The 26,467-nt window shown below is 39.5% G+C and overlaps 1 protein-coding gene across 8 annotated transcripts in view; it reads left to right on the forward strand.

Annotated features, from left to right (window-relative positions):
• The first annotated feature begins 1,623 nt into the window (after positions 1-1,623).
• ADAMTS20 (ADAM metallopeptidase with thrombospondin type 1 motif 20) overlaps positions 1,624-26,467 on the forward strand; it is a 96,478-nt gene continuing 71,634 nt past the window's right edge. For 5 of the 8 annotated variants that reach the window (XR_011091994.1, XM_068669383.1, XM_068669385.1 and 2 more), the window contains exons 1-4: positions 1,625-2,122; positions 2,318-2,664; positions 16,329-16,491; positions 21,761-22,023. Coding sequence is in view for 7 of the 8 variants with exons in the window: in XM_068669383.1 (XP_068525484.1) it covers positions 2,032-2,122; positions 2,318-2,664; positions 16,329-16,491; positions 21,761-22,023 (864 nt within the window). In the remaining variant the exon portion in view is untranslated. Of the gene's footprint in view, positions 2,123-2,317; positions 2,665-6,639; positions 6,745-16,328; positions 16,492-21,760; positions 22,024-26,467 lie in introns of those variants that run through there. The other 3 variants (XM_068669387.1, XM_068669384.1, XM_068669390.1) reach the window with 3 other exon arrangements.

A 26,467-nucleotide genomic window follows, 5' to 3' on the forward strand; every position in this document is an offset into this window, starting at 1 on the left:
ACTTTATAAAGAGAAGACAAAAAGAATATTTTTGGGAAAAAAAAAAATAAAATTGTATGTACAGTGCACATTTTCTGGAGAGCATTGGTGGATCTCACAGACTGCATCGACTAGACCCGCTTCCAGTTTACAAACCTTGGTCACAATAGGTATATGCTTTGTAGATATTTTCATGTAGATTTCAGAAGCTGAAAATGATTCTTCCATTCCATGTACATTTTTAACTTTAATTGTTCATCAGATAAATGAATTCTCCAGCCTGGAGATTTTTTAGTTCAAGACTAGACTTTTTTAACCCAAAGATATAGGTTTAATTGCAACTATAAAGACTAGAGTTGATTGGAGGGATTTTTGTAGTTTGAGTTATGTACAAGGTTGGCCGAGTGTGTCCTTGTGGCCTTAAAATATGCAAAGCTATTTTCTGCAAAAGATTTATGTATTTGTATGCATGTGGACTACATCCACAGAACTTAGACAGCAATGCTGAACGCTGCAGCATCCAATATTTAACTTGTCTGTATTTCATGGCAAACTTTTTTTGTTCTTGAGCCTGTGGAAATACCATCTCCCTGTCATCCTTTTCTGGAATATTTATTCTGAGACAAGGGCAGCAGCTTTAACAAGAAGAACTGAGAACTTCTGTGGCTAAATCCCTGTTGCAGCAGCAATGCAATCAGCAAACTTTCTGGAATACCTAAGATCAAATCTAGTTTAAGAAGGAAGACTGAAAAAATCTTTAATTAAGCTGCTCAACATAATGAATGTATAGAATGTTACTTATTAAGCTGTTAATAAATACTGACGTTATTTATACAGCATATAATATACAATATAAATACTGTATAATGAACACAGATGGGGTTGCACCCCTTTAAAGGATTGTGGCTGGCACTAGGTTGGCACAGGCTTTGTATGCGGAAGGTCTAGAGGTATCCCGGGCCATCGATCCTGGAGTTGCCCTTACTGAAGACTCATTGGGCTCCTCAAAGTCCTATGTGGGGGTCAAGATGACCCTACCTTACTCCAGGCATCCCACTGCCTCTAGGAGCCGCTGGGACAACCTCAAAGTGCTTCTGTAGAAGAGACACAATGACACAACCCACACACGTGAGCATGGGGTGGGGTGGGAGCCCTCCTGCTCGCTGGGGCAGACTGGCTGATAGTGACTGTGAGCCTCCAAACAAACCATTTTCAGCAAGGTTGATAGTCTGTAATCTCCACATAATGGATGCAGGGCCTTCCTGAATGCTGCTTTAAGCAGTTTTATGAAGACTTTGCCCAGACAGAATAAGCAGGGGATTCGGCGTTAAACAACAAGTCGAGTCTGTTGACACCACGGTGTCAGGCTGCGCTCTGTGCCGAGATCCCCTTCCTTCAAAGCTGTGCGTGAAGAGGTCCTCACCCTACCCGTGTGTAAAAACTCAGGTACCTTAAAGGCGGTCAGCGGGCTGCATGTGGACAACCACAGGAGCTGATGGGCCACCCCCGAACCTCACGGAGCTCCCTTTGCCCTTCTCGGGGTGAACCCGGGACTGCCAACCTCCCCGATCCTCCTTCAAAAAAAAAAAATAACCACACCCGGCGTTTGCTCCCAAAGCCCCATTTTCCCCTTTCAGTGACACCTTTCCCCCTCCGGCCGGCCGGGCCCCGTCCCCCCTCAGCCTGCCGGCGGGGCGCGGGCGGAGGAGGCGCTGCGCGGCGGGCGGCTGCGCTCCGCCATTGGGGCCGTCCTGCCCCGGGGGCGGCCCCGCTTTGAAGCTCGGCTCCGGGGATGGCCCCCGCCTGAAGGCGGCCGGGCAGCCTCGCCTGCGGCGGCTGCGGCAGGGGCGAGGGAGAGGAGGAAGGCGGAGGGAGAGAGGGAGGGAGGGAAGGAGGGAAAGGCCGGGCCGCCCTCGCCCACCGAGGAGGAGGAGGAGGAGGAGAAGAGGAGGAGGAGGAGGAGAGGAGGGGAGCTGGGGGCGGCATGAGGGAGCCGAGCGGTGGCAGCGGCTGAGGCAGCGGCCCCCGGGCGCGCCGCGGGCGGAGCGAGCCATGCGGGCGGCGGGGTGGCTGGCGGCCGTGCTCTGCCCCCTCGCCCTGCTGGGCGCCGGGTCGCGGGGGCTCCGCTTCCACCCCGGGCAAGGTAAAGGAGCGGCAACAAAGGAGGAGGCGGCCGGGGGGTGCCGGGGGGCTGCGGAAGGGGCCGCGGAGCTGGAGGGGGGGGGAGGTTCTGGGGAGCCGTGCGGCTCGGTACTGTCAGCGGCAGGGAGCGGGCGGAGGTGGCTGCCGAGCTGCCCCGGGGAGGCTGAGTGTCCGTCTGTCCGTCTGTCCGCTGCAGAGACCTTGGTGAAGCGGCTGTCCTCCTACGAGATCGTCACGCCCGTGCGGGTGAATGAGTTCGGCGAAGCTTTCCCTCGCACGCATCACTTCAGCAGGAGGAAGAGGAGCTCGGGGGATCCGCCGCAGCCCTTGGCTTTCCGCACGCACTACCAGCTGGCTGCCTACGGGCAGGTCTTCCAGCTCAACCTGAGCGCTGATGCCGCCTTCATCGCCGCCCAGTACACCACGGTGCACGTCGGGGCCCCGCGGGAGCAGGTGACCCCAGATCTGCGCCACTGCTTCTACCGTGGGCACGTCAATGCACAGGAGGCGCACATGGCTGTCTTCAGCATCTGTGGCGGCTTGGTAAGAGCCCGGGTTGCTCCCTTCTGTCTCTGTTCACGCTCTTTTCCCTCCCCGAAAGAAGTGTAGGGGGATGCCTTCACCGCGGAGCTGAGCTGCAAGTTCTTGGGCGTCACTCCAAGTAGTCGGTCGCGAAATGTCTTGGCGTTGGCAGCGTGTGGTCATGATGAGCCGCTTCTGGCGGGATGTACAAACGCTGCTTTCAAAGGATCGGTTGCTGGCCAGCCGTAGAGTTGGTTGATGTAACTCTTGACACTCACGGCATTATAATGGAGGGAAAAAAACATGCATCAGAAGCTCAGTAAGCTATTGTTTTAGCAAAATGCTGCTGTGAGTTGGCATCAGTTATGTGTCTGCAGCTAGATGGATGTGATGTGGTTATGAGTGCGAAACAATGGTGATTGAGATGATGAGAGAAGAACTAGTATTGATATTTTTCTTCCTGTGCTTTCAGTCACCCTGTAGCCATGTGTCATGTTCCAGTAGACGCACAGCAGTACTCTTTAATTGTCTTTCTGTTAAAGTGAATGGGAAGATCCCTATTGACTTCACTGGGAGTGTGACTGTAAAATGCTTCTTTACTTAATTGAATTGAGCAAAGGAATCAAAACTCCATTGAAATGCGTTCTTTACTGTACTTTGATAGTATCCTGTGTTTTTTTTCCTAAAGGTATAACGAAGAAATAGTACCACACAGCTGTCTGTCAAAGCCGTTGTACTGTGTTGGTGCATTTCATAGTTTTGTATCTAGAGACAAGACTTCCACGTGCCTGGTGACAGGACGAGGGGGAATGGGCTAAAGTTGTGCCAGGGGAGGTTTAGGTTGGATATTAGGAAGAACTTCTTTATAGAAAGGGTTGTTAGGCATTGGAACGGGCTGCCCAGGGAAGTGGTGGAGTCACCATCCCTGGAGGTCTTTAAAAGAGGATTAGATGTAGAGCTTAGTGATACGGTTCAGTGGAGGACTGGTTAGTGTTAGGTCAGAGGTTGGACTCGGTGATCTTGGAGGTCTCTTCCAACCTAGGTGGTTCTGTGAAGACATGATATCTGGTGCTTTACGGTATTACTGTTTATTGAAATGCTGAGGACAGATGAGTGACAGCTACAATTGTTGCCAAACCAGCCATTCCTTTGCAGTGCTTTAAAATAGTTGCACACCTTAAATATACAATGTTGTAAACTTTCCTGTGAATGACAGTTGAGGTTGTGACAAGGTTTCTATTGCAGCCAATGAGGAATGTAAAGGTGCAAGACTTATTTCTGAGAAGTGAAAAAATCTAGTGGTATGATAATCTAGTTTCTTTCTGGTGGCATATAGAAGATAGAATGGAGTTGGCTGGATGCGTGTGGGCAAGAGAGATGCATATTAAAAGAAGGCAATACGTGTGGTGGAAAAGAGGATCAGAAAAAAATGGTACTTCCAAGAGACACCTCTACTGTCTAGTGCTTATTCTTGGATATGTGGATAAAGGCCATCTTGTCTTTGGGTTTGAAGCCTTTAGACTTGGGCTATTCTGTGGAAATTACTGAAGAAGCGAGCATTCTAAACCAGTAATTCTGAATTCATCACAGTTTTGCCTAAGTACCTTTCTTTACAGACAGATCTCATTGTTTCACCTGCTTTATACAAAATCCAACTAGAACCTATACCAAAGCCCTCAGTATGTTGTACGCCTAGCTCAAAGGGAAGTAGAAAAAAGGAAGAATCACAAATAACTGCAAGTAGGTTTTCATGTTGTTGTTCATTCATATACCATGGGACTGGGGATAGCATCATACTCTGTAATAAACATGAGAAGCTTAAAATCTTCTCCTTTCATGACTTTTATTGCCTGTTTTAATCCTCTCCCTGCAAATAATCTCTTCTTATTGCTTGAAGGAGCCGCATGTGCTGAAAATCATTTCTCTGAGAAACACGTACCTACCACACTTCAAAGCTGTCCCAACTGCCTATTACTTAGCAGTTCTCAAATCTTCAGCACAAGACCTTCTTAGCTGTGGTAGTTCAAACGTCTCACTTCTCTTGTCACTTTCTCCACTTCACTTATACTGTGGTCTGTACCATGCATTCTTCCACTCAGAAATCCTTCAATGCTAGTTAACTGAGCCTTTTCCTCTTCTAGATGAGCCTTGTAAGCTTTCACTGCAGCTTCCAGCTGGTCCTCGTGTCCTTCATTATTGTCTGTCTGTCATTAGGAGTTCCTTGTCCAAACCACCACCAAAGTCCTTGCTGTCCCAGAGCTCCCAGGACTTTCTCTCACTGCTTGTTTCACCTTTTGCCCAGGCAGACAACGCCTTGGGGAGCACAGCCTGTGACAACCCAGCATTGTGGCTGCCTTCCCTTTGCTAATGAACCTGGTAAGGTTTTGAGAAGATGAAGCAAAACTTCACATGGTGGCTGGTGCACTTCTTGTGGTACATGACTGTAGCTCCCAAAGAGGGATTGTATGAGGACGAGGAGATATGTTGCTGACACGTGCACAGAGTATCCTCCTAACCTGACTCAGAGCTTTCAGTCTACTGTTCTTCATCCGTAGTCAGGCACTGGAACGGTTTGCCCAGAGAGGGGGTGTTCAAGGAAAGGCTGGACATGGTGCTAAAGGGACATGGTTCAATGGGTGACATTGGCAGTAGGGGGATGGTTTGCACCAGATGATCTGGGAAGTCTTTTCCAACCCTAACAATTTTTTGATTCTATGACTACCAGGGGAGGGAATTTCTTTGAAAAGGAAGACTGGACATAAAAGGAGGGGGGCAGAGGTTTTTTTATTTCTTTTTTTTTCTGTGAAATCTTGTCCCCCCTGAACACATTCTGCACTCCTGAGCACAGCTGTCCTCATGTTTTAGGACCGTTGTCATGGCTAGAAAATGTAGTGAAAAGATATCTCTCCTTCTCTCCTTTTTTTTTTTTTTTTTTTTTTTTTTCTCTCAGGATTTTTAAAATGTGTTTGTTTTGTGCATTCAACAAACGTACCTGCAAAAATTACCTGGTCAGTTATTTATCTTTTATTGAACTGAACCCTGTTTTGTGAACAAATGCAAAGATTTATGTGATTTAAGGACTACAGTTGAGGTAAGATGAGGTATTTATTGTGAGTTGGTAGAAACTGGACTATAGTGACTCAGCAACCCTGTATTATATTTATCTGAAGTAAAATCCAGTCTCTTGAGATCCATTTTCTCCCTTGCTGAGCTTCAGCTTGGTGTATAGAAATTAAAATAGGAGGGGTTGCTTAGAATTATGAGGTATAATTGTATCTTCCAAACTTGCATCTGTGAGGCAGTTGCTGCAGACCAATGCTGTAAAAGCTAGGGATGAAAAAAGGATTGTGGACTTAAGGGAAAAAAAAATATACAGGAAAATTAACAATGGAATCTTAAAAATTTGCTCTGAAGATCTGCCTGAGAGTGATCTGAAGTTATACTAGGTACTTGCACTCGCTCATTGTATGCTATAGACACCTGTCCCCAACCTTTGCGCTGCCTCCATTGGCAGCTGCACTGCTGGTTCCCAAGTTCCTTCTCCTCTTGTTTGCATTCTCAGGTTGTGTTCTCCCCCTCAAGCTCTGCTTTCCCTTTTCACCCTCAGTTAAGCCTTTTTCTGAGTGTGCCAAGAGCATGTACGGCCCAGAGTACCCGTGGAGTTTTGCTTAATGGCTCCTGACACCCTGTACGCAGTTTTGTTGTGTTACATTTCAGAGCGTGCCCTGGGTTCAGGGATGCAAATGGCAAAGGGAGGTTAGAAGGTCAGCGGGGAGCCTGTAGTAATTGCTAGGAGGGAGTCTGTAATTAGGGAAGTTCGGGAGGCTGTCAAAGGCAGAAGGTCGTTTGGAGTGATGGCCTGAGTGCCTAGCTGAACATCTGATCACATACAGGCATATTTCTTATATCTTGAGAGTAATTTTTGAAATTTCAAACTCTATTTCACTTTATTTTCCTAAGTTCTATATCTTTTTTTGCTTTTACTGCATTGGTCAGCTTTAACTTCCTACAGACATGGGAAACAAGATCTGCTGAGGATGTCACTGGATTCATGTGGACTAAAGTGACCTCTCAAACATTATCCAGACAGCAAAATCAGAGGTAAAAACGCTTAATTTAACTTTCAGTAACATAGGCTACAAATTGATTGACAAATATCAATGAATAAAGTATCAAGATGTGAGGCAGATATAACGAGTTTTAACTGGAACAAGCCTTGGGTTACCAACACGCTCAGGAGATAAAAAAAAAAAAAAAAAAAAAAAAAAAAAGAGCTTTTTGAAGTTATTTTGCTTTTTATCCTGAAAGCTATAGAAGAAATTGTTTAGTCCCTTGAGAAGCCTGGTATTCTTCCTTGGAGGTCAGGGATGTGTTGCCAGACTCTGGGGACAGCTAAAATTTGTTTTTGTGAACTGGGAGAATGCCTAAATGCCAAAGGTATTTGATGTGATTCTACTGTGAGAAGGGAAGTTAAGTAAAGAAGAAACCAACATTTCTTTGGGTGTCTATGGGGTCTAGGGACCCCTCAGTCTCTGGGGTATAGAGAAACGTCACATGCTAAGTGACTGGCAAAAATTAGGAGTACACGTGCATTTTCTTCTTGCATGAATTTGCAAATCAGCTTCCTGCAGTCAACTTAGGAGTTCAAGGAAGCCCCTTTATTGCACATCAAGCTCATATTCTTGCCATTCTCCATGTAAAAATGAACTGAAGTGGATCTTTAAAATTTGTTCAGTACAAGAGGCTGTGCTTATTTTTTATTACTGGGGATCATTGGATCACCTTTTTGGGAGGTCTTGAAAACATCTTGTCTGCTGTGTATAACTACAATGGTCCTTTTTTTTTTTTTTTTTTTTTTTTTAGGGAAAGTAGGCATTTCTGGAATTTATTTTAATGAAATTCTATTTTTTTGGTTTAAAAAATCAATTGTGCAGGAGCTATAAACTATTACTAGTATAGTCAGCATATAGCTTCTTTGGCAGTTGTAATGTAGGTAACGTACTCCTCCTTCCCATTAACGTTCTGGCCTCCATTGTTTTGTGCTGTGTGGTACTGGTAGCTTCAGTGAGTTAAACTACAGTGATTTATTTCCAAAGAGAACATTTAACACTTGTAACTGAAAGATATGCATTAAGGTAACTTAATGCAACTTAGCAGCTGCCACTTCAAAAAAGTTGCCTTCTAAATCTGAAAGGCAAATTAGTTTCCAGCATTCAGGTCACGTTTATAAATCTTCACCACATTCTAGTGTCTGTAGATTTTATCTTAATGTAGAGATTGCATCATAAACAAGGAATAAGTCATGTTAAAATGTCAAGAGAATCACTTCTTGTTTGGACAAACCAAGTCTTATTAGTGCTGACAGACTGACCCAACGACTTCTACTTAATAGTTCTGGTTTCACTTGTCATATAGGTGTACAAGGTGAGTCCTCTAGCCCTGAAGCCCTGCAATGTAACAACAAAAAAAAAATCAGTGCTACCACTATAGCCCCTTGCACTTACTTTATCCCTCACAAGCATGAAATGAGTTCAGGTATAAGGACCTTCTGTAAAAGATATTTTTTTTGATTGTTCAAGTAACATTTTTTAGCTAAACAGAATGAAAACATATTAGGAAGTAGGTTGAACCCCACTTTCTCTACAGTGGAAGGATCTGTGTAGCAATAGAGTACAAAAATCTCTTCATTTGAATCTTTATTTTTTTATTCTCTTCTTTTCTCTCTGATTATTTCTTCTTTTGCTTTGGCTTTTACATTGTCTTTTGCTGTGGACTTCATTTCATTGCAATTTTTGTCTTTCTTACTTTGGTTTGTTTTCTACACAGGGACCGGCACAGACCAGCAAATACAGGCAGAATTAATGAAACTTTAAACTAAGAAAATGTATGGGGGCGGGAATTGTACAGCTGAAGGTCTGTCACAGAAAATGTTTATCAGAAACAGTAGGCTCTGAGTATGTGTGTGTTTACTCTTTTGACCAGCCTTTCTACAAGAACTTTCCTTCCTCTAGGCGTGTCCCAGGTGGCTTAGCATCCTTGACATAAGATGTTCAGCAATCTCTGTTCTGCCTTTTGCCCACATCCCGTGTCTGGCAGCCTTCTTTCCTGACAGCTTCTTGAGCACATTCTATTTGTCAGATAAATTGTTCTGATGGCTGTGGCCTCGTCGCACTGCTAATTTTTACAGATCACAATTTTTCATTGGTTTGGGTTTGTGACACAGGTGGACTTGCTGGAAGGCTTTGTGCAGTCACAGAAGATTGGATTTGCTTAATTAAACTTTTGGGAAGCATACAGAGGGTGTTGGGCATGAACATAAGCAGTTGGTTGAGTTAGGGGAAGAGGAAGGACACATCATGTGGCCCTCTGTCACCAGAAGAACTAAACCACTGAAACTAATGCTTCCACCCCCTGGGGCAGTCAACAGTTAGCTGTCATGGATCCCAGGGGATTGTGCGTGCTTGGGGGATATTGATGGGCTTCCCATGTGAGATATCAGATCTGCAGTAGCTTCAGTTCTACTTTCATGATCTACTTTCATGTAGAAAACGGCAAGGTTATGGTAGCAAAGTTAGACCATGAAAAGAGACAGTACCTTCTGGGTGTACATACATCGACAGAAGTTTTCCAGGTAACTACTGCATGATCAACTAAAACAAGGTGAAAATCTAGCTTTAGCCGTATGTGCTTGAGTGATAACTGCCTGGTGATGTATGTGAGGCTGAGGTTGAAAGGTCCATTTGGAGCTATTCACCTCCCCAGGAGGGTGAAAGGTGGTTCTGCGTGTTCTTAAAACATCGAAGCTAGGAACTTCTTCCTAAACAGGGATAAATCTCAAATGCAATATTGCTTCTTTTGGGAGTATTGGTGGATAGTCTGCTGAATATGAGCCAGCAGTGTGCTCAGGTGGCCAAGAAGGCCAACGGCATCCTGGGTTGCATAAGAAGCAGTGTGGCCAGCAGGTCTATAGACGTGATTGTCCCCCTGTACTCGGCTCTGGTGAGGCCGCACCTCAAGTACTGTGTTCAGTTTTGGGCCCCTCACTACCAGAAGGACATCGAGGTGCTCAAAAGAGTCCAGAGAAGGGCGACAAAGCTGGTGAGGGGTCTGGAGAACAAGTCCTATGAGGAGTGGCTGAGGGAGCTATATTTGTTCAGCCTGGAGAAGAGGAAGCTCAGGGGCGACCTTATCACTCTCTCTACAGGTACCTTAAAGGAGGCTGTAACGAGGTGGGCGTTGGTCTATTCTCCCACGTGCCTGGTGACAGGACGAGGGGGAATGGGCTTAAGTTGTGCCAGGGGAGTTTTAGGTTGGATGTTAGGAAGAACTTCTTTACTGAGAGGGTTGCAAGGCATTGGAATGGGCTGCCCAGGGAAGTGATGGAGTCACCATCCCTGGAGGTCTTTAAAAGACGTTTAGATGTAGAGCTTAGGGATATGGTTTAGTGGAGGACTGGTTAGTGTTAGGTCAGAGGTTGGTGATCTTGAGGTCTTTTCCAACCTAGATAATTCTGTATGATTCTGTGTGATTCTCATTCACTGAGACAGACAAGGTTATATGGTGGAGTTTCCTTCCAGACTCTCCTGTGGAGGATCCCTTAGGACTGTGCTCTAGGAGAATACTTAGCTTGATGATAGCTTATGATAGCTTATTCATGTGTGTTTAAAACTAACTAAATCTGTGTATACGTACACTCCACTTTGCAGTTTCACTGGGTGTTACAGAATAACTACTTTTCTGTAATGAAAACTGCAATGTTTCAGTGGCAAAAGCTGTTACATTCTTAAAAAATTGATTTGTCTGAGTAGTTCACTGTAAATCTTATATAAAGGTAACAATAAATAAACTGGCCCTCTCATTTCCTTCCACTCCAATGAATCTTGTTAATTGCTGCGATCCCTGCAGGCTTTTCTGCCTGCTTTTTCCAGCTGTCCTTGAGATTGTTACTATAACACTCTCAAGTTCTCCGCTATTTAGCTAGTCTGTTACTCCAGATTGTATTTAGAAACTTCAGAAATGCCATTTTACTTGGCTTCAGCCAGGCTTTTTGTTGTCTGGAATAGTCTTACCAAGAGATGCTCAGGGTACTTACCATTGAGTTTTCCACTTCCCACATGTACAAGCTTTCCCCTACGCTGTTATGCAGAACAGAAATTTGGTCTTATTTGTGTGTTCCTGAGTGAAAGTAACCTGTTGGGGGGCTGCTAGGGCACTGGGCCCGAGACTACAGTTTTCAAACACACTAGTAGGTAAGAGTCTTTCAAGATTTTAGGTGGAACTTAATTATGTAATTCCAAATTGGAACTTGCATTCAGCCAGTGACTAGGGACCTGTCTTCCCAGATGAGGATACTTCTGAGCAAGGGTGAACCTTACTAATTCTGTTTACAGGTGTGATTTAGTACACCAAAGGTATGATTTCTATCTACTAATGAAATCCTAGTGTCACAGAAAACATTAATGTAACAGTAAATTATGAGGAAATATTAAGTCAGATCATACAATTCAAATGATGATTAAATATTCTTCCCCATTCTTTTTTTAGCACTTTATTCTATCAGTCTTTAAGAGCTTGAAATGTAATGGTGCTTCTAATCACTCCTAAAAAGGTGTTCCACCAGATAGCATTTTTTTCACTGCTAGGCAGAATTTTTAATGTTGTTTAAATGGTATATTTTTTACTATTTTATTACTATTTCCTTTATTATCTGTAGTTTTCATAAATGAGCTGGCAACCACTACATCGTATTGTGCTTCTACTTTGTTTTCTGGTAGAAATCTCTCTTCCAGATGTTGGCACTGTACCATGATCAGATAACCTCTAATGCTTTTTTCCTTCAGTGAACTAATTAGGCTATTCTTCTCAAGTCTTTCATTAGAAAACGTAACAGTGGAACAGGCAGAGAAGGGTGAAGGGCTTCTCACATTATTCAGAAGAGTTTTGAATTAACACAACACTGAATGAGAGAGAGAGAATAATACATAAGAAAGGTATTTTCTAGCTTACTTTGACTGAGAAAGTACCTGTGCTGTAAACTACTTGCAGATTTTGAGCTGGAGTTGAGAAGCTCTGCTACAAGGGCATGGAAAATACTTAAGTGCAGGAGCAGAGCTCACCTGGGATGGAGTCTGCCAGTTTGGAGTCATGTTTTCCAGAACTTCAGTCATTCGGTTAGCATTTTTCTGAAATCTTTCCAATTTTGCTGTTGGACATATTAAGATTAATTCCATGTTTCTGAAACCTGCTGTATATCCCTTATGTCTTCCATGTGTTCTTCCAAGTTGCCATTATGCACAAGGATGTAATTTGTATATGGGTATGGTCCGTACTTCAACCATAAATTCTGCAATACTTATTTCTACTACTCCTGGAATAGAGCAAAGACATTGATTAAGACTATGGACTTTTAAGCCACTTTAAACCATGGAGACATACCATACAGAGTGAGTAGCAGCATCGATCCGTTGAACCTTGATTCAATATATTGTGTCTAGCTCATCCAGAAGATTTTAAATCCAAGAAATAAATTCTCTTTCTCATGTGGGCTTTCTCATAAATTTCCTCAAATCTGTGCATACGCACACAGCTCTGGGTAGTGCTCACTCTTTCCTACTTTCTTTGGACCACTTATTTATGATGTGCAAGAGACTGTTTTCAATTTTGTATTCCATTTCCACTGAAGAGATCTTTTAAATGTACTTTTCCCTCTTTATCTGAGAACAGAAATAGAATGTTTAGGGCAGATTTCTTGTTACATGATTTGAGAGGCATCTGTGGCTGATAAGTAAATCCAGTTCATTTCTGATTTCATTTCCTGCAAATGCTTGGGCTCCTGTTTCAACAACCTGCCTCTGTACATCTAAGTGACTTTGTTTGGTTTATTTGTTTTTACCAAAGTATTTTTCATTTGGATCCTACAGCCCTCTTCCTTGTGAGTCTAACTCACAGTAACGGCTCCATTTGTATCTGCAGGATCTGTCACCAGAAGAAGCATTGCTTTTGTGAATGAAGGACTGCACACCAGGCAGAACAGCGTAGTTTGTAGACCTCTGTGCTTGGCAAACAAGGAGAAAACCATGTGTAGCTAATCAAAATCCAGCTTTAGTCTAAGAATTGATATTAGTGGTTTTAAGCTTAGCTTCTCTTAACTTTTTCTTTTGACAGAGTTGCGTTCTGAGATGCTGGTTTCCACTCATTAATCTGACCGCAATCACATACGGGTGTTGCTGTCTCCCAAAGCTTGGATTTTTGTTAGTTCAGTATTCCAGTCCAAATTTATTTCACTGGTGTTTGTTAAATAAGTTGTGATGTCTGCTTGGGTTTTAAATTACAGTTATAATACTCTGTTCTTAAGTCAGAGCACTTTTTTTGTCTTTTACCCTTTGTGTTTTCACTTGCAATACAAAGAGTTCACTTGAACTTGCACAGTTATCATGGGCTGCTGCTGGGAGGTGTTCCTAACCAGTCAGTGGCAGTAGTTACTGCTTGTGTATCCATATACTGTTGAGGAGAGAAAAAACTAAGAACAATTCTGAAGGCATGAAATGTAATGGAGCATTCCTCCCTTCCAGCTGTCTGTCCAAACTTCTTGGGTTGTAAGCTTATGATGTATTCTTTTTTTCTTTGCTGTTTTTAACGAAAGAGAATTTGTTCCTTTGCTTTTTAGGCATTTTCTCTATTTAATGTAAACTAGAGCTAAGCACAGTTACTGCTACTTCTGAGTAGCTTGTAAGAGGGAAAATTACCTGCCTATTTTCCCTAGATGTCTTCAATGTGTTGACTGTTAGGACAGGATTCTGGATTTCAGTTAAGAAGATACTTGTATGAGTTCTGACTGAAATATTTAAACTATAAGGTGATGAAAGTTATGCCCAGATGTTGCCAGGCATTTGATATTGTGTATTTATAGTTAGGCCCCATGGGATAGGCAGGCATAAGAGCGCCTTCTGAGGTACCTGAGAGTCTGGCTTTGCAGTAAGCTTTTGCTGATACAAAGCTTTTTATTTATTTATGTATTTATTTTCAGGAGAAATCGTTCTCTGTTCCCAGGTAACCCTTGCTATTTTGGTTGAAAAATAATTTTCCTTGATAGAAGGCATAGATTTTACCTGGAGAGATGTCAGTGCACTTTGCATTGCTGGTGCTGAAGTGCAGTGTGGGAGTGCCCAAAGAGAAGAGGGGAAATCAGCAATGTTAGACTGACTTGGGTTTGCCATGATGCCTTGTGCTGACTCTCTCTATGGACTGGGTAGGTCAATGTATTCAAAAATGTAATTCTGAATTCCTAGGTAGCGTACTACTTGTAGCATTTGACTGAGTACAGGGTCAGGAAGCTGAGTGGAGTTTTCAAAGTTATTGATTTCACTCAAAAACATCTTAGTAATTTTTTTTATTATTTTTTTGAGTGTGAAATGGTAGAGATATAAACCCTTGTTCTTGAATCTTTTTTTTTCTTTTTTTTTTTTCTGATGGAAGTTTGCTATTGTGGAAGATGAGTCTGAAAATGCAGCACAAACTCTTTCCTTGCTAGTTCTGTGCTATTATTCTCATACTTGGTATGTTTGTCATAGCTGAAACCATTTCTTTGTAAGATCTGAAAGCCTGTTAATTGGAAAAGCCATGGAAGAAGCCAATAAAGAACCTGCTCTAGCTGTTAGGAGTAGGAAGAAAATAAAATGTGCATGGGGGAATAAAGTAGTAGCAGTAAAGGTTTTGCTCTTATTAAATCTTAATAATAATAATAATAATAATAATAATAAAAGACTCTGTTACCTAGAAATAGGGCTTAGGATATGCCAGGAGAAAAGAATTAATTAGCATGTTTGTTCACAAATCATGTGCACCTGAACTTATGCTGCTTGGGTGGTTTGGACTTAGACAATTCAAACAAAAGCATCGATGTGAGTCTTAGCATCCCTTCTTACTGCTTTGCCCTTTATGGATAGGATCTGTCCCTGTCATTTTGCCCAGAAAGTTTCACCTACTTTGGTCTAACTGACAAGCTGTAGCATAGCTGTTTTCAAGAGACCCTAGGTTTTGGAGACCCTTCTCATGAAGGTAGATAGCATTCCCTGTGCACTCAGTCTGCAGTCCTCTGTAAACATGTCCTGAAAACACACGTGTGAAGAGACTGTTCTGAACACATTCAGGATCCAGCATGAAAACAATTTAAATGTTTGAAACTGAGGTGGGGGGAAAGGATTTCTACTGAAATGAGATTTTTACAAGTCTTGAGGGGAAATATTTAGTGAGGTTGGGACTCTTTTCCATGCTACAACAAAGATGATGCAGAGGCTTCAACCACGGTGTGTTTACAATTTTGGATGATACTTAACAGGTAGGATTACAGATAGTCTGACATGTACCTGAAATGTAACAGTCTTTTAAAAACAGAAAACTGGCCACTGCTAGATGGGCCCTGAATTCAAGTGGATAATATAATTCAGGTGTAATGCCCTGGTTACAAAAGTAGCCTGCAGCAGATTTTAAAAGACTTCTGTAGGCTGCTGGAAAACAAAACAAAACAATTCTCACATCTATTCTTACATACCTTGCTCTGCCACTCACTCTTCATTTGCAAGGTTGACTTGAATACCTAATCTCTTAATCCATATAATGTAAATGTTTGCTGTTCTCTTAACGGTAAAATGCCTCACTAATACGGCAAAACAGTCAGCAGGATGCAATGCACCCACTCTTTCTGAGTGGTAAATTGAAATTCTCACATGTTTTTTTCTCCTTCTAGCAATTGCACTAGCCTCAATTGTGTTTTATAAAACTATGTCCTCATTTGTTGCTGTGTAGTTTCTAAGCGAGGCTTGCTCCTGTCCTCGCCTCTGTTAGTTACACATCTTTTGTTTCACATCTTTTCGTAATCTTCTGAAATATGGCACTAAAGCCATAGGAAACCATGATTTTTTGTTAGAAGTGCAGAGAGAAGGACGAGATTCCATGTTAGGGTTTTGTAATTGAATGGATTATGGGGTGGTGGGAAAAGGAGCTTAATTTCTGTTCTTTTCCTTTGTATGTATGCCAGTGCTTTGGTTGGTAATCAAGTTTCTTTGGTTCCCAGTACATAGTTAACCATGTGTGTCCCCTAGGAGGAAAAAAAAAAAAGCGAGAGAAGAAACATATTTATGAAACTGTCAACTCTGAATTCCTGAAACTAGTTTCAGTCTTTTAAAAATACTGAAAAGAATAGTCGGTTAACACTGTTGCTAATATGTGGACAAAATGCAAGTTTAGAATAAAAATGCCAGTGATATAAAGGACAATAAGATCTCATCTAGAACTCAGACAACACAAATCCTGAATTTCTTGATGGCTTCCACTCCCTTCTGCACAGTTTCCCAGGTGATCTTGCTTGGGTATGCCTAGATTGTTTTGACTTCTCTGATCTTCTTTGTTGCATTAACTCTGTATAACATTTACATATGTTTATGTAATATGTAATACCTAAGGTAGTCTTTGTTATGGTTTACACTGGTGGGACCAGATTCTGAAAGAGAAACTTTGCCTTACTTCCAGCTTCCGCCTCTGCAGCTTTTCTGAAGTTTCCTCTGTCTCATGTGCAAATTTATTTCTATTATTCTAAAAATACTATTTTAAATTGTTTACTTCCATTAGAATTGCTTTTATATTGGTATTTTAGTGCAAATTAAATCAATTGCTTCTCTTACTTTCAGATGGGCACCTTTAAAACACATGATGGTGAATATTTTTTAGAACCTCTCATGAAAATGGATGGAGGTGAACATGAAGATGAGCATAACAAACCACATCTTATATACAGGCATGAAGAATTTAATAAAAAGTATCAGAAATCCCATAAACCATGTGAAGTTTCAGGTATAGTCCTACTTTAAATTTCAATTTGACTTTTTCAAGTGTTTGTGTTCTGACATTAAAAAAAAAAAAAAAAAAAAAAAAAAAAAAAAAAAGAAAGATTGTTCCACTAGAACCTATGCTTTTCTTTCACATAGGCATGGCAACAATTGCTTTTTTCTTGCCAGTGGCTAATTTAGATGTGGGAGAAAATGGGTATGTTGAAGTGTATCCTGATGTTTTAAGGACTTCTCTGTGATTTATTTTTACACCTGTGTGTCATATGTAAACATTTAAGGAGCAGATCCACAGGAGTTAATGTTGTTTATATTCACAAAAGATAATGAATTTATTTCAAATCTAATGGATAATATAGAACATCTGTCCTCCTTAAAAATGTAAGTAAATATAATATTACCCATTGATACAGGTGTTTTTCTGCATGGATATTTTAATAATGTAGTCATACTACAAATCAATGTTTAGCTTTATTTAAATTAAATAGAAGCAAGGGGGTATAACATACAAGCATACTGTTAGGATGTGTCACAAGTGAATGTGTCACATTCTAAATACTGAAATGTCATCTGCTTTGGGGTGTTACGATGTAGAAGCCTTTGAAGACCCTGTCTGAGAAATGTACTTCTGAAGCTTTGCTAGAAGTGCCATTTTAAAAACATTTGTACTGTATTTGAAGGATTTCTCATTTTTTAAGTCTATTGAGAGAATGCCTTCCTTCTTTTAATAGATGCATATGGGCTTCATTTAGTGGGCATCAAAGAAAACATAACTGGGTGGAGACCCAAAATAGGAGAAAGCAGCTTCAATTTGGTTCAGCTTGGCATTTAGAAACATCCTGTCTAATTAAAATTCTCCACTTTACATGAGACTGAAATCTGCATTTCTTGCACTTTGAATCTACTTGCATTTCAGGAATGTTTATGCAACACTGAGTACATCTGGAGAAAAAAAAATCACAAAGTCTCAACTATTACTTTCTTTTAAGGAATATCTGACCAGCTGTTTTCAAACATCAGTTGTAAAAATAGTGGAGTAGCTTGTGTGGCTAGTGATGGAATTTTGGAAAATTCTTAGATTGCATTTTGTACTCAGAAAAATATGTTGAATTCTGCTTTTCTTTAGATGGTGTTTTTTTTTTTTTTTTTTTTTTTTTTCTGGCCTTAATTATGATCATCTTCCATTGAACAAATTCTACTGAACTGTATTTATTTTCCTGAATCTGTTTTTCTGGAAGCTGTTGCAATCTATTTATTTGTGGTTGCCATTGCAGAAGATGGAGTTAGTACTTTGAAAGCCAGGCAACTATCGATAGAAAAATCCAGGAAACTACTGATAAAAAATATATTTTCAAATGATGAATGGTATGTACCGAACCAAAGAAGAGATCTTTCAGGTTGTGTTCTTTTTCCTGTGCTGCATATGATAGAATATGCTTAATATAAGCAATTTAGTGTAAGAAAAGGCTCTCCCAGCATTAAGAATGTGGTCATTTTCCCCTTTTCATGTATTGTATCAGCTACAAAAGACTCTGAGCCAGGGATTACTGTAACTTATTTTGAGGGGTGGTGGACATTGCACAAATATTTATGGAGAAAAAACTTGTGTGGTTATATTTCTATTCTCCTAAGAGATTTGTCTCCTTTAACGCTAGTCTTGCCTGATTATTTGCTTTTTTTGTTGTTGTTGTTCAAGGAGAAACAAAGTATATATAGCAATACTTGTGATTATGAGAGTTTGTTGTTCTTTAGTTAATGGATTTTGACAAAGGGATATGGAGAGGCTTTCTACTGGGAAGTAAGTTAAGCAGTGGATGTTTGATCGGGTTGTGATTTATAACAATAATGACAATAGTGACCTGTCTCATCCAACTCTAGACATTGTACATCTGCATTAGTCATCCTTAGCCCCTTTAAGATGAATATCTTTAAAGAAGAGAGAGTCACTTTTATTTACTATCATTCATGTGCTTATTTTGGACATCTTCTTTAGGGTAAGATGATTTGTTACCAAGAAATGTGAGTTTCATTCCACTGAGGGTAAGGAGAAGCTGGATGATTAGACATAGATGTTTAATATACTCACACGAATTCCATTATCTGTGACTAAAGAAAATTAGTATTGGATATATCTAAATTTTCTTTGAATCCCTCATCCATTTTCTTTTGTTTTAAACTGTTTCTTACTTGTTCATCGATACTGTATCAAAATGTTAAATCTTGACTTGCCATATTCTGTTTTACCTTTACAGTATTTCCTAATCTGTGCTTATATTATTTGTTTTCTTAAAATAAATTACAAGAAACACTGAAAGAAGGACTGAAAGGAAATAAGATTGCTTATGCTACTGTAGCAAGTCAAGATCAACTCCTCCTCCATTTCTAATGTTCATTTGTCAGATCTCTGTGGAAACTACGAACTTTCCTAGACCTTCTATCCCTGCACGTAACTGCTTGTGAAATAAGGTTTTCCTTATAACCTTACCTACAGGTACCTTGTAACTATTTAAGCCCAAGTGGTATTCAACTGTTTTTTGGAGTTGATGGTGTATTCTTTTCCTTGCAGATCTGAAGAAGGTCTGCTGGTAACATACTTCTCTTTGGAGTAAAAACACCCCTTTTTCTAAACCGTTCTGTATGGATCAGGTGTTCAGTTGTCTTCATACAGTTGGATTTTTTCGAGGTTTTGTTTTGTTTTTGAAAAATAAAAGGCAAAATTAATTAATTTAATAAATTTTTAAGCTGTTTACATTAGTTTAATTTAAAAAAAAAATAAGAAATTTCCCCAAACACAAGGTTTTAGCAGAAGCATAGCCTAGGCTGAACAGTGTGGAAGGAATATCTTAGATGCATATGGATAACGCAGCAGTTAATACATTCCAATTTAACTTATGTTGTTGCTGTTGTCCATGTCTGTCCTGTCTCTTGCCTCCCCCCCCCCCCCCCCAAAAAAAAGAATCTATTGTTTCAACTTGTCATTGACTATAATCTTCGAGATCCTTTGCTTAATAAAAAAAAAAAAAATGCTTTTTAACTTGTCACTTTTCATCCCATGCATCTCTGGCCAAACGTAGAACTTTGCATTTGTTTCCCATGAATTGCAGCTTTCCTTTTTCTAAGCCATTGCCTTCATTTTTCTAGATCACTCTGAGATCTGATGCTGTTCTCCAACATGTGTAGTACTCTTCCCAACCTCTGACATCTGCACATCTATTTTTTTCTTTGTGAATAAAATATTTTGAATAGCAGATAGATTTCAAAGGTGACATGTCTCATTCAATACGTCTTTTTAGTTTGGAATCAGACCATAGTAATTACTTCTAAAGATGTCTAGCTAATCTTTTTCACACTTGTTTCTAGTTTCTTTTTAACTTGCTGATGAAAAGTTAATTGGAAACTGTGCTACAAGCCCTATGCAAGTCAGGATAAGACATCTGTTGCATTTCCTTTATTCATAAATTCTGTTTCCTCAGTACAGGAAAACTAGAAGAGTTTGTCATAATGTTTTTGATAAATACAATAGCTACTACTAATCCTTTTGGTTATTTATAAACACAATTATTTTTATTTCTTCGAGTACTGAAGTTGATTTGGCTGGTCCACAAATTTGTCTTAAACTCTCATTGGAAATATGGGTGCTGTTTTGCACTTTTTCCAGTACTTTAGAGTCTCAGACACCTTTTGTACCTTACTAAAAATCATGTGGATGTGAGACTGCTTCAGATAGTTCTCTTTAATTGCATCAAGATCAGTCAGTCTGAAAATACCTGATATGTGTGGATACTCATTGACATGTTCCTTTTCTATGCCAGCCCCCACATTTCTTTCAAATTCCCTCTCTATTGTTAGTGCCAATAGTTTTTGCAATTACTGCACTTGTATTTTGTGACTGACTCTCAGGTGACTACTCAGCAAACTTAAAGGTGCTCACTGTTGTCCCTTTAGCATCATTTTGGACAAGAGGGAATGGCCTGGAAGTTGTGCCAGAGGAGATTTAGGTTGGAAATGAGGAGACATTTCTTCTCAGAAAGAGCAGTCAGGCATCGGAATGGCTTGCCCAGGGAAGTGGTGGTGTCACTGTCCCTGGGGGTGTTCAAGGAAAGGTTGGATGTGGTGCTCACAGACATGGTTTAGTGGGTGATATTGGTGATAGGGGGATGGTTGGACCAGATGATCTTGGAGGTCTTTTCCAGCCTTACTGATTCTATAATTTTCTGGCTGTATTGTGCCCTGACTTTAAAGGGGACAGACAGTTTACCTGTCAAAAGTAGCTTAAAATTTACTGATGAGGGCTCTTCCACTGAAATATGGAATGCATAGATTTAAATCCTCTCCAACTGAGAATGACACTGAGTCAGGATATTTGTAGTCAGTACTGTAGTCCTTCTAAGTCATTGGAAGGATGTAGTTAGTTACTGGGACTATATTCTATATATTCTATACCCTATGGCTATATTGTGAGCCATATTCTTTAGTAGCTGCTCATTAAAAGGACATCTAGCCTCCAGAAAAACAGTGAGCACTGCTGCTGAGTGGCTTGAAGTATCTCATTAGGTGCTCAAGTTCCAGAGAGCAGTGAGAATTCAGATGTGCTTCTCAGCTAAGTATTTTCATGGGCTGCTGCTGAGGTGATTGTGATCAATGCATGGGTTTTACCAGGCATCAGAAGTCCCCGATGGCTGGAGTACATGCTATAAGTGGGAAGTGTTGCAATACTAAAATGCCTCCAAACTATATCTTTTAAACCCTGATTCAATATGATGAATATTAATAAAGCTGTAAATGAAATCACTCTATACAAATTTAATGATACATAAATGAAAAAGTCAACAGGGACTTGAATTCAGGACTCAGGTCTAGTCGTTGTTATGGCTTGCTATGGTTGGTTTTATTGGTGTTAAAGGTTTGTGTGTAAAAATGGATATTTTAATTTGTTTCCTTTCTTGCACTGCTTAGATTGTAGTACTTATCTCCTTCCAGCCTGCCTGTTTGGATTACACTGTGTTCCAGGAACAATAATACTGCTGTCTAATTCTTAACCAACTTTCAACAATTAATTTGTATATGGAGAGAGTAAATGCTAATGTTCAAGATAGCTATTTTGATGTTCCTATTACAGCATTCCATGTTTAATTTATTTTTTTATTCTTGTACTGGTTTCATTGGAAGTAAGCTCATAATTCCAATTTTTCTTTGTCTATTTTAGGCAGAGTTTTACCTACCTATTTTTAAATTTAAAAACTGCATTCTACATTAAATCTTTTTTTGCTTTACAGAAAACAAGCTGAAAGAAAGCACTTTACTACATCCAGACTTCAGCAATTTAAATGAAGAGAAAAATGTTTTACAGAACTCCCCAAGTATAGAGTATGCTTTTAAAAATTTATCTTTAAAGGCTGGTGGCAATAATCCACATTCCCGGAAAAAACGTTTTCTTTCTTACCCACGATACGTAGAAGTGATGGTTACAGCTGACACCAAAATGGTTCGTCACCATGGGCAGAATTTACAGCACTATATATTAACACTGATGTCAATAGTAAGTAAAACTTAAGTTCATAATTATCAGCAATTTGTTATTTCTGTTCTGGTGTTTTTTCTTTTGCAACTCCCTACTCTTCTGATTTGACTGAATTCGGTATTGAAAGAAAGACTACGTAAGTAAAAAAAATGTAAGACCCAAATTTCAGATTCTGCATGTTTCCAGCTTAATGCAGTAAGTGAAATGTGTAGGTGAAATACTCTGACCCATTTCCTGATTTGCTGTTACATTAAAAGAATTGCTAAGCTTCAGTGAGTTAAACATACAGATTAATTACAGCAGACACAGAGGTTAAAAGGCATTGTGAAAAAATGCTTGATTATAGTAATCCTACTTTTTCAAGTAACTTCAAATTAATATGGGTCAGATTTTGAGTTGACATTTGGTTCAAGGAAGAATTCAACACAGAAAGAGCTCAACTAAAAGCCACCTCTTATATTGGTTCAAAACTCGATACAACATGCTCTGTAAAATCAAAACGTTTACTATGACATCCATTGCACTGTTTTTCATTAAAACCTGTGCTAAAATATTCTCTGTAATTTGTGTCCAAATCTCTAGATTTGTATCCTTACATAATTTAAACTTCTTCAGTAGATGAAAGCTGCATGTTTTTGTTGCAAATGAAGCTTGTAAATGAAGATACCTACACTTAGGTTTCTGTGGAGGTATCTGGTTTAAATAAGTGAGCTCTTCACTTGACCAGTTAGAGACATCTACTTTTGGATGAACAGAATAGCTCAGTAGTTTCCACTGAGCTTAACTAATTGGCACTGAATACTTCTGCGAAACAAATTAAGATGCCATAGGATATTCACCTTGGCCCCAGCTGCTGCTTCACAAAGGTGTGCTGCTTCACAAAAGTGTGCAGGTCTCGTGTAGCCTGTGTCATGCCTGCTAGTTCTTTGCAGGTGTAAAATATCTTAAAGCATCTGAAATGACACTAGATACAGGTAGGTAGGCAAATGAACCTAGTTCTTCTCACCGTCATGACCAGCTGACAGAGGTGCTGTCACCTCTTACACCGATGTAGGCATCAAAGTTTAGAAGCCTTAATGTGCCATATTGTTTTTTCACAGAAAAATTGTATATAATTTTAAAGAATTATGAGGGTGGGGAAAGGGGATTTTAAGACTGTAAAATTTGTGTTTTCTCCCAGTTGTGCACCTCACAATGAAACTTGAAAATGCCAGTTTAGTACCCATACTGGGTTCTATAATTTCAGAACTCTGCTATAATTACACAAGAATTAGATGGAATTTTCTCTGACCGTTTTATAAGAATTATGAAAATTAAATGTATGCTGAATCTCATTTCAGGTTTTTAATAATTTGATATAGTCTTTGATTTTTTTAGACAAGTAATGCTGTGAAGGTCTGAAAGGTGGTCATGTCTGACCAAAAAAAAATCACCTCTGGAAGGTGTTTTTCCTCTTTAACTTACAGTACAAATTTAGTTTGAAAATCATTTGGAAACAGTCTGTCCTAAAGATGTCATTATTAGAAAAACTTTTTAATAGAGTTGTACTTCAAATCAAAATGAAGTAGTCAAAACATTATTTTAAAATAGAATCTGTTTTTCTACAAAACCTAGTTTGATAAAATGATAGATATAATTTTTGTTTAGGACAAATACAGTTCCTGCATCTGTAGAGATCATTCATTCAACCACTGTGTCTTATGTTTGTTTCCTGTGTCTTTTCACTCACATAATTGGAATTCTACTAACTAAATGGGGTATTCACAGTATAACTGCTTCTAAAGAGAGCCTATATAAACTGTTTTTAAGAGTAACATTTAACATAGACGTGATGAATGAAGCAACACCAGTTCTTTGCTATAAATCTTGTGACTTCATTCTTGCATGCACCTGTCAATACTGTAAAACTAGGGCTTAGGTCACTTATTGCTGTCTTTGAGGTAATGGCACACAACAAAAAGGCACCTTTAATGTGAATTTAATATCTTTATCTATTATGGTTTTCAGTAAGATGTATAACTAGCGTCTTTTGGCAGCTATTAGTCCACATGCACATCTGCTAGTTCTGAAGGCAATCTTGAAACAGAAGCTTGTTTAAACCTTTATGTAGAAATACTTAGTTTTTATAAATGCAATAATTCTTGGAAATACATAATTGGACCCTAGTTCTGAAAATCTTTCTTCACTGTCTAGTTAATTTTTCCCCCAAGAGTACATATCCCAGCTTAATGTCCTCTACTTCTTTAAGCATTTCAAATAGTCGTAGAATCACTGAGTAATATAAGTTGTAAGGAACCTCTGGAAGGTCATCTGACCTAACCCTCTACACATATACATGTTGCTTTGTCAAACAAATCCAATATATGCATATGAAGATACTATCTTCACTATCATTTCTTCCTTCTCATGCCCCAGCATACTTATGCTTCAATAAGCTAGTAATAAATGTGGAGAATAGGAAAACAAGTAACTACCACTCTTTGCTATGTAATCTATATCAGAATTCATCAGTATGCAAGTGGGTATTTTCTTGATGAACTGCCTATTCCTGTTTGAAATAGAACCCTTATTAGTCTTATTTCATTACCCACAAAGGGAAGAAATGAAACTATTAAACTTTATCCTTTCTACTATTATACAGATAGCTCTGATTATTAAATTTAACTGGTACTTGTGTCTGGTCAAGCAACGTCTACTGTTACAGGAAATTGGCAGGTTGCTGGCATTTCAAATGAATCAAGCATTATATTTTGCTCTTATCATTCTGAAACTTCTAAGGATATCCAGTTTTGGCTTGGATTTTAAAGAAACCTAAAGTTTAAGCGTATAAATCCCATTAAATTTTAATGAAACTTAGATATCTAACTCCCAGAAGAACCTTTGAGATCCTGGCCCATTTTTCTTCCTTTTTTTTTTTTTTTTCCTTCTTATTTTAAACATCAACAAAACCAGAAGAGTAAACTTGCTGCTATAGAATACTCTTTCTTTTTATGGGTGGAAAATAAGAACCAAAATATACTGCTAAATATTTTTAGGGTTTTAAGTGTCTTGTCACTCATCCAATTCAACCTGAAAAGGCTTAACTCTCAGCATGTGAGTAATCCCATTGAACTGAAACTGGAATGCATTTAAACTGGAATGAGTATTCATAGTATTTACTCTGTCTTGGAAATGCTTTTTACTGCTGGTTGAAGGATGGATTTGAAAAGTACAAAGAATAGCTTTGCCATGGAAAGGCTTAGGACTTTATCAAAATTTTTTATATTGAAATACAATAAACAGTGGCATTATTTAATGTGAAATTATTAATAAAGAAATCTGCATTCACTTAACTCTCCATGTTCCTTCTTGTTCTTCTGAATGTTGCACCAACATAGCAGGTTCTGTCTCAATAGATTCTGTGGCTGGAAGACTCTGTCTTAGGCAGTTAGGTTGCAGCAGTTCAGAGTTCCTAAACAGTAAAGTGAGATCTTAGAAAACAATTGAGATAATTCATTAAAATTCATTAAAACACTGGAGTTTACTATAAAAACACCAGAGACTTGTCACATCTGGTTCCATAATACATTTTGTGGCACTGTCCCTTTCTCGATCATGCACCTTGGTACTGACCCTTTTAAAGAAATTTACAGTTTAAATAGTTATTTTGGAGACTTCTTAGTCTATTATTAGTCTGCTTGCAGCAAGACCTGTGTAATCTCGCCTTTCTGAAAAGAAAACGTGACATGTAAAAACCACCTGGGGTACAGCTCTGTTGGCCAGCTCCCATCGTGGACTTGGCTGCTTATCTGGTCGCGAGCGCCAGGGCTGCAGTATGGCAGGAGGGCGGCCGCGCATTCATGGAGAGGATTGAGACAGCATCAGTTTAGCGTATTTAACTTGCAGGGGGTTTGTGGAATCATAAAATCATATTATTCAATGGTAAAACAGAAACATTATTAAATGGTATTAAATCCTGGTATTTCTGTTTTCATCAAATTCCTAATGTGGACTGCACATCTCTTTGTGCAGGGAGGCTTTTACTCTTTATTGTTGTTTTCTTTGATCTGAATAAATCTGAAAGATTACACAAACTGCCATTGATATACTACTGTCATTTTAATAACATTTTATGTCTACTATGATTTACTGAGACGTAAAATGTGAGGCACTGAGTAAGAGTTCTTAACAGCAAAAAAAAAAAAAAAAGCTTCTCATTTAGCCCTGTTTATACCATTTTTCTCCCTTCTGACAGCATAGTGGCAGCATATCATCAGCAGCATACACTCCAAAACATTTTCTGCGTGGAAAGAATCCATGCCTCAGCATGCTGCCCCCTTTCATTAAAAACTAGCTGAATGATTTTGTCCTAATATATATGGCATGCGTTTGAAGAATGTTTTTGGACTTTCGTAGCAGTTCATGCCATGCAACTGCTAACATTTCAGCTTTCCATAACAGCATGGGAAAATAACCAGATGCA

This window comes from Anas acuta, chromosome 1, assembly GCF_963932015.1.
Source record: "Anas acuta chromosome 1, bAnaAcu1.1, whole genome shotgun sequence".
NCBI classification, from domain to species: Eukaryota; Metazoa; Chordata; class Aves; order Anseriformes; family Anatidae; genus Anas; species Anas acuta.